Raw genomic sequence first — 8,272 nt, forward strand, 5'->3', positions numbered from 1 at the left:
GTTCACATCTGTACTTATCAAATAACACATTTGTGTTTTTGTGATTTCTTCTGCCCATTATGAGCAACCTAAGGCATTTGCCAAAATTAGTATTACCCCAAGTGAGAAAAAAAAATCAGACCATACTTAATGCTCTTAAAACTAATTGAATAGAGATGTGTTTGCATTAATATCATCCATGTTCATGGAATTAAGAACGGACAACTAAATCTTCATTTCCCACATATATGATACTACAACTCACTTTAAAAAGTGAGTATCACTTTCAGAAGAAATGAAAACAATAAAACGAAATATATATGAAAGACTAAGCAAAGGTATACCAATATCTAGTTAGGAGTAAGTGTTCTCATTTTTCTTTAATATGTTTATAGCACCAGTGCCCTGTAATTATATTTCAAGATGGTAAGGTAGAGCAGTTATCAAGGTACTGTCTCCCAGCTCCAAATCCACCCTTCTTGCCCCTATTTTGTAATGTTGAAACTGGACTTCGTACAAGTTTCTTCTGTACAAGCTCGATGTTAGGCTGTCACTGGAGGAACTGTATAAGGCCACAACAGAGGAGTTTCTTTTTCTGGTCCTGGTGTGCTGTGTTTGACTTGGCTGCCAGAGCAGTAGATTATAATGCAGAAGGTCTGAGAGCACCCATTCAACAGCCTTCATAGATCTTCTGCAGCCTACACCTTCCTGAAAGTCTGCTCACAGGAACAGTTCCCAAAAACCAACTGTGGCCCACCCGCAACCCCCAGAGACTCCACCACCTGGTGAGGTGCTCCGAGTAGGCCAGCCACTTTCCCACAACAGATAGTCTTGTGTTCCTTTTTTATTTTATTTTTTTATTTTTTTAAAGATTTTATTTATTTATTCATGAGAGACAGAGAGATAGAGAGGCAGAGACACAGGCAGAGAGAGGAGCAGGCTCCATGCAGGGAGCCCGATGTGGAACTCGATCCCGGGACTCCAGGATCATTCCCTGAGCCAAAGGCAGGCGCTAAACCACTGAGCCACCCAGGTGTCCCCTAGTCTTGTGTTCCTGTGTGAGACATGCCCTCTCCAATGAGTTCTTACTCTCACCGGGGTAAGAGTGGGAAGTGGGGTGGCTCTTACATGTTCTTTCTTTTTTATTCTCCCACCACTAGAGAAGGAATAGCTTCTTTCTAATTTCTATACCCATTAGAATCTCCTTTATTAACCATTCTATATATTTAATTTTTTCTCTATCAAATTACTGATGTGGTTCCTGTCTCCTGAGAGGTTTCTTTGAGTGTAGAGTAAACTAAACTATACACTATACTAAACTATAAACTAGTTCCTAGAAGCTGGTTGCATCAGGAAGGACCATATGTTAGAATTAATGGTTTACATAAATATTGAAGTCTCAGAAGGAGAAAATGAGAAAAACAATACTGTGGTGAATGTGTGGAAATCAGAGAACGATTTGATATAGTTCTGGTGGCTGACCTGATTGAAACCATGGTGGTGGTCGTGGGAATCTTTGGATCAATAAATATTCACATGCTACAAAAAAAAAAAAAAAAGAAAGAAAAGAAAAGAAACGGTGGTGATTACTGTATCCAGATTCCTGGGAACCTTTCAGGGCTATATTGAAGATAAATGGTCCAATATAAAAACACGCCTCTCTCTTTCTCTCAACCTCTTTCTCTCTCTTTTTTACATATTTAGCATTCTTCTGCATTTTGCTTTGTTCACCTAATAGTATATCTTGGAAATTGTATGTTCAGTTTTTTTTTTTTCTGTCTTGTTCTTAAGTTTTTTTTTTTTTAATTGAAGTAAACATCACATAGTAAATATCTTTTTCTTTGAACTGACTACATACTATTTTACACTATGGCTGTGCCAGCACTGTGGAGAGATATCTGGGTTGAATACAATTCTGTACCATTATAACAGTGTTGCAGTAAACATCTATGTACATATGTATTTGTACATGTATATTAGTGTATCTTAGATAAATTCCTGAAAGTGGCATCACTAATTCAGAGATCATGTATTTTTTGTTTTACTTTTTATTTTGAAATAATTAGATTCATAGAAATATACAAAACTACTAGACAGGTCCCAGGTGTCCCTCATCCAATTTCTCCCAATGATGTTATTTTATATAACCATAGTACAATATTAAAACTAGGATATTGATAACAATCTACAATCTTATTTAGATTTCAGCAAACTGCCCTCATTTGACTGTGTGTGTATGGTTCTATGCAATTTTATCACATGTAGATTTGTGTAACCAGCCCTGAAGACAAGATGCAGAACTGTTCCATTAGTGTGAAGATCCTTTGTGCTACACCTTTATAGCCACACCCACTCTCCCCCCTTCTCCATCTCTCTATTCCTATTCCTGGCAAGCAACTAATCTGCTCTCCAGCTCTGTAATTTTGTCATTTTGAGAATACAGTAGACCCTTCTTACCTGTGGTTTCCCTTTCTGCAGGTTTGTTACCCATGGTCAAACCCATGCCTGGAGAGAGGTGATCCCCTTTCTGACTGTGTCGTCAAAGGGGCAGTAGTAGCCTAACACTACGTTTTAGTGCCTGTGTCATTCCCCTCACTTCATCTCATTACGTAGGCATTTTATCATCTCACATCATCACAAGAAAAAGAAAGGTGAGTACATTACAGTAAGATAATTTGAGAGAGACTACATTCATTTAACTTTTATTACAGTATTTGTTATAATGGTTCTATTTTATTAAATGAAATAATAGTTATCTATTTTTAGTTGTTAATCTTTTACTGTGCCTAATTTACAAATTAGATTTGACCATAAATATGTGTGTATAGGAAAAAATATATATGAGGTTCAGTACTATCTCTGGTTTCCAGCATCCACTGGGGGTGTCAGAACTATCCTTCTCAGATAAGGGGGAGCTACTGTCTTATGTAAAAGAAATCATACAATAGGTGACCTTTGGATTTTGGCTTTTTTCATGCAGCATAATTCCCTTGAGATCCATCCAACAGTTGGATGTATCAATAGTTTTTCTTTTTCTTTTTCTTTTTTTTTTTCTGAGTAGTATTCAATGATGTGGCTGTACTACCATTTGGTTAACCACTTGCCAATTGAAGAGTGTTAGGTTGTTTCCATTATTTGGCTATTATTAATAAATCTGTGAACATTGTTGTGTGTTTCTTTTCTGGGATAAATGTCCAAGAATATGGTCGCTGGGTTGTATGGTAAGTATATGTTAGCTTTTTAAAGAAATTGTCAAACTATTTTCCAGAATGATGGTATTTTCCAGAATGATCCAGTTTCTCCACATCCTTGCCTGTATTTTATATTGTCATGATTTTTTAGGAGTTTAGCTGTTTTAATAGATATATAGTAATGTATCTTAATGGTTTTAATTAGAATGTTCCCAGTGACTAATGGTATTGAACATATCTTCAGGTTCTAGTTTGCTATCTGTATATTCTCTTTGGTGAAATGTGTGCTCATATCTTGCCCGTTTTCTAATTTGTTTTTTTTTTTTTTTAAGATTTTATTTATTTATTCATGGGAGAGACAGAGAGAGAGGGGCAGAGATATAGACAGAGGGAGAAGCAGGCTCTATGCAGGAAGCCCGATGTGGGACTTGATCCAGGCATTCCGGGATCACGACCTGAGCTGAAGGCAGATGCCCAACCACTGAGCCACCCAGGCATCCCTGATTTTGTTTGTTTTTACTGTTGAGTTCTTTATACAGAAGTTCTCACGTTCCATGGTTCTAATATGCATGACTTATTTTTTCTTTTTTTGTTTGGAACAGTTCCTTTTATTTCCCCATTTGCTTTATTGATATATAACTGACGTATACCATTGGGTAAGGCTAAAGTGTACAATATAATTTGATACATGTATATATTGTGAAATGTTTACTACAATAAGATTAGTTAACATATCCTTTACCTCACATAATCACCCTTTTTGTTATTGTTATGGTAACAACGTTTAAGATCCAAGCAACTTTCAAGTATACAATACAGTATCGTTAGCTAGAGAAAGAACTTACTCCTCTGGAAGTTTGTATGCTTTGACCAACATCTCATAATTTCTTTCACTGCCCAGTACCTGGTAACCACCATGCTACTCTCTGCTTCTATGAATTTGGCTTTTTTAGATTCCTCATTTAACTGAGATCAGACAGTATTTCTTTCTCTGTCTCACTTATTTCACTTACCATAATGCCCTCAAGGCCTAGCTGTGTCACAAATGATAGAATTCCCTTTTATTTGATGGATGAATAATATTCATAAACCACATTTTTATTCATTCATCCATTGCTGGACATTTCAGTTGTTTCTATGTCTTGGCTATTGTGAATAATGCTGCAATGGACATAGGAGTACAGCTCTCTCTTAGGGTTAGTGATTTATTACCCTTTGCATATATAACCAGAAGTGGAATTCCTGGATCATATGACAGCTCTATTTTTAATTTTTTGAGGAATCCCCATAGTGTATTTATAGTAAGTGCACCAATTTACTCTTTTCCCACCAGTAGCATGCTAGGGTTCCCTTTTCTCCAAATTCTTACCCATGCTTGTTATCTCTTCTCTTTTCAATAACAGTCATTCTAACAGGTGTGAGGTGACATTTTATTGTGGTTTTGGTTTGAATTTTCCTGATGATGAGTAATGTTGAACACCTGTTCATGTATCTGTTGGCCATTAGTATGTCTTTCTTTGGAAAAATGTTATTTAAGTCTTTTCTCCATTTTTTATTGGATTATTATTATTTATTTATTTTTTGCTACTGGGTTGTATGAATTCCTTATATATTTCAGATATTAGTACCCCTTAACACATTTGGCTTGGATATAGTTTCTCCCAATTGGTAGGTTGCCTTTTCTTTTTTCTTCTTTAGGATTTTATTTATTTTAATTGAGAGAGAGGAAGAGAGCACAAGCAAAGGAAAGGGGTAGAGGGAGAGGGAGAAGCAGACTGCCTGCTGAGCAGGGAACCCACTGGCTGTGAGGCGCAATCCCAAGACCCCGGGAGCCAAAGGCAGACACTTAACCAACTAAGCCACCAGGTGCCCCTGCCTTTTCATTTTGTTGTATGTTTCATTTGCTCTGTAGAAGTTCTTTCAGTTTGATGTTGCATTTGTTGATTTTTGCTTTGTTCCTTGTGCTTTTGGTGTCATATCTAAACAATCATACATGAAATCAATGTCAAGGAGCTTTTTCCTATGTTTTCACTTAGGAATTTTAAAGTTCCAGGTCTTAAATTTAAGTACTTAACCCACTTTGAATTAATTTTTGTGAGTGGTCAAAGATAGAGGTCTATTTTCATTCTTTTGCATATGGATATCCAGTTTTTCTAGCACCCCTTATTAAAGAGACTATTTTTTTCCCTATTGAGTATTCTTGTCTTCCTCATCATATGTTAGTTACTTTATACATGTGAGCTTATTTCTGGGCTCCTGATTCTCTTTCATTGGCCTATGTGTCTGTTTTTATGCCAGTGCCACTGTTCTGGTTACTATGACTTTGTAATATAGTTTGATATCAGCAAGTGTGATGCCTCCTCAAGGTTACTTTGGGTATTTTGGGTTTTTTTCCAGTTCCATACAAATTTCAGCATTTTTTTTTCTATTTCTGTGAAATATGCCATTGGAATTTTGATAGAGATGCATTGAATCTATAGATGGCTTTGGGGAGTATGAACATTTTAACAATATAAATTTTTCTGATCCATAAACATGAAATATCTTTCCATTTATTTGCATCTTCTTTAATTATTTTCATCTATATCTTAAAGTTTTCAGTGTATAGATCTTTTTTGGTTAAAATTATCTCTTTTATTGTATTTTATGCTATTGTAAATTGGATGGTTTTCTTCTTTTTCAGATAATTCATTGTTACTGTATAGAAAAACTGAATTTTTAAAAATGCCACTTAACATACAGTGTAATATTAGTCTCAGGTATAAGACAATATAGTGATTCAGCACTTCTATACAACACTCAGTGCTCATCACAATTAATGCACTCCTTAATCTCCATCCCTTATTTAACCCATCTGCCCACCCACCTCCCCTCTGGTAACCATCAGTTTCTTCTCTATAGTTAAGAATCTGTTTCTTGGTTTACCTCACTCTTTCCCTTTGCACATTTGTTTTGTTTCTTAAATTCCACATATAAGTGAAATCATGTGGTTTTTGTCTTTCTCAAACTTATTTTGCTTAACATAATATTCTCTAGCTCCATCTATGCCATTGCAAATGGCAAGTTTATTCTTTTTTGTGGCTAAGTAATATTCCAGTGTGTATATATGTGTGTGTGTGTGTATGTACACACATTGAATTTTTTTTTTTTTTTATTTTTTTTTTTCACACATTGAATTTTATATATATACCACATCGTCTTTATCCATTCATCAATCAATACACACTTGAGCTGCTTCCATAATTTGGCTTTTATAGATAATGCTGCTATAAACAACAGGGTGTGTGTATCCCTTTGAATTAGCATTTTTGTGTTTTTTGGGTAAATACCTAGTCATGCAATTGCTAAACTATAGGGTAGCTCTATTTTTAACTTTTTGAGGCTATTTTCCAGAGTGATAGCACCAGTCTGCATTCCCACCAATAGTGTAAGAAGTTTCCTTTTTCTCTATACCCTCACCAATACCTGTTGTTTCTTTTGTTTAGCCATTCTGATAGGTGTGAGGTGATTTCTCACTGTAATTTTGATTTGTATTTCCCTGATGATGAGTGATGTTGAGCATCTTTTCATGTATCTGTGGCAATCTGTATGTCTTCTTTGGAAAAATGTCTATTCTTCTGCCCATTTTTTAATTGGATTATTCATTTTTTGGGTATTGAGTTTTGTAAATTCTTTATATTTTTTGGATACTAACCCTTTATAAGATATGTCATTGGTAAACATCTGTCCCATTCCATAGGTTGCCTTTTAGTTTTGCTAAATGTTTCCTTCATTGTAATGAAAGCTTTTTTATTTTGATGAAGTCAAACATCTTGTTAACATCTTGTTATCTACAGAGAATTTTGTTCATTTGTTCTAGTAGGCCTTTAGGATTTCTATATATAAGAGCATGTTATCTACAGAGACTACTTTACTTCTTCCTTTCTGATTTGGATACAGTTTATTTCTTTTTCTTGCCTAATTGTTCTGGTTAGGACTTCCAGTACTGTGTTGAATAAGAGTGGTGATAGTTTTCTTATTCCTAATCTTAGAAAGGAGCTTTCAGCCTTCACCATTAAATACAATGTTAGGGCCTCTGGGTGACTCAGTCAGTAAGCATCTGACTTCGGCTCACGTCTTGATCTCAGGGTTTGAGGATTGGACCCAACATAGGGTTCTGTGTTCAGCAGGCAGTCTGCTTGAAGTTCTCTCTCTCCCTCTCCTGCCCATCCCCCTGCTCATTCTCTTTCTCTCTCTGTCTCTCTCAAATAATAGAATCTTTTTTAAAAATATGTTAGCCGTAGGCTTTTCATATATGGCCTTTATTATGTTTCTTCTGTATATACTTTGTGAGAGCTTTTAACATGAAAAGATGTTGAATTCTGTTAAATGATTTTTCTGCATCTAATGAGATGATAATGTGAGTTTTATTTTTTATCTTTTACTCTATTAATCACATTTATTGATTTATGTATGTTGAGTCATCCTTACACCATAAGAATAAAATCCACATGATTTTGGTGCATGATTCTTTTAATATGCAGTTAAATTCAATTTCCTAGTATTTTGTTGAGAAAGTATGCATCTGCATTCATCAAGGATATTGGCCTGTGTTTTTCTTTTCTTGTAGTATCCTTATCTTGTTTTGGTATCCGGGTAATGCTGGCCTCATGATACGAGTTTGGGAGCGTTTCCTCCTCTTAAATTTTGTTGGAAGGGTTTGAAAAGAATTTACATTTAATTCCTCTTTAAATATTTTGTAGAATTCATGAGCAAAGCCACTTGGTCCTGGGCTTTTCTTTGTTGGGAGATTGATTACTGATTCAATCTGTTTACTAGTAATTGGTCTGTTTGGGTTTCCTATTTCTGTATGATTCAGTCTAGGCAGTTTGTATGTGTCTGGAAATTTATCCATTTCTTCTAGGTTGTGTAATTATTAGCATATAATTGTTCATACTAGTCTCATGATTTTTTGTATTTCCATATCTGTTTCTGTTTTGTTTGTTTTTTAGAGAGAGAGTGCATGTGTGCATGTGTGGGAGTTGGGGGGAGCGAGCAGAAAAAGAGGGAGAGAGAAAATCTTAAGCAGGCTTCTAAGCCTTATGCAGGGCTCCATCTCATGA

At 35.4% G+C, this 8,272-nt stretch overlaps 1 protein-coding gene across 1 annotated transcript in view; it reads left to right on the forward strand.

The window, feature by feature from the left end:
* The window catches only part of CDC73 (cell division cycle 73), a 118,940-nt gene extending 116,316 nt beyond the window's left edge, over positions 1-2,624 (forward strand). The window contains exon 16 of the mRNA XM_041723223.1: positions 2,458-2,624. Coding sequence (XP_041579157.1) covers positions 2,458-2,498 — 41 coding nt within the window. The 3' untranslated portion in view covers positions 2,499-2,624. The remainder of the gene's footprint in view (positions 1-2,457) is intronic.
* The last annotated feature ends 5,648 nt before the right edge of the window (positions 2,625-8,272 follow it).

Source organism: Vulpes lagopus, chromosome 11 (assembly GCF_018345385.1).
Source record: "Vulpes lagopus strain Blue_001 chromosome 11, ASM1834538v1, whole genome shotgun sequence".
NCBI lineage: Eukaryota > Metazoa > Chordata > Mammalia > Carnivora > Canidae > Vulpes > Vulpes lagopus.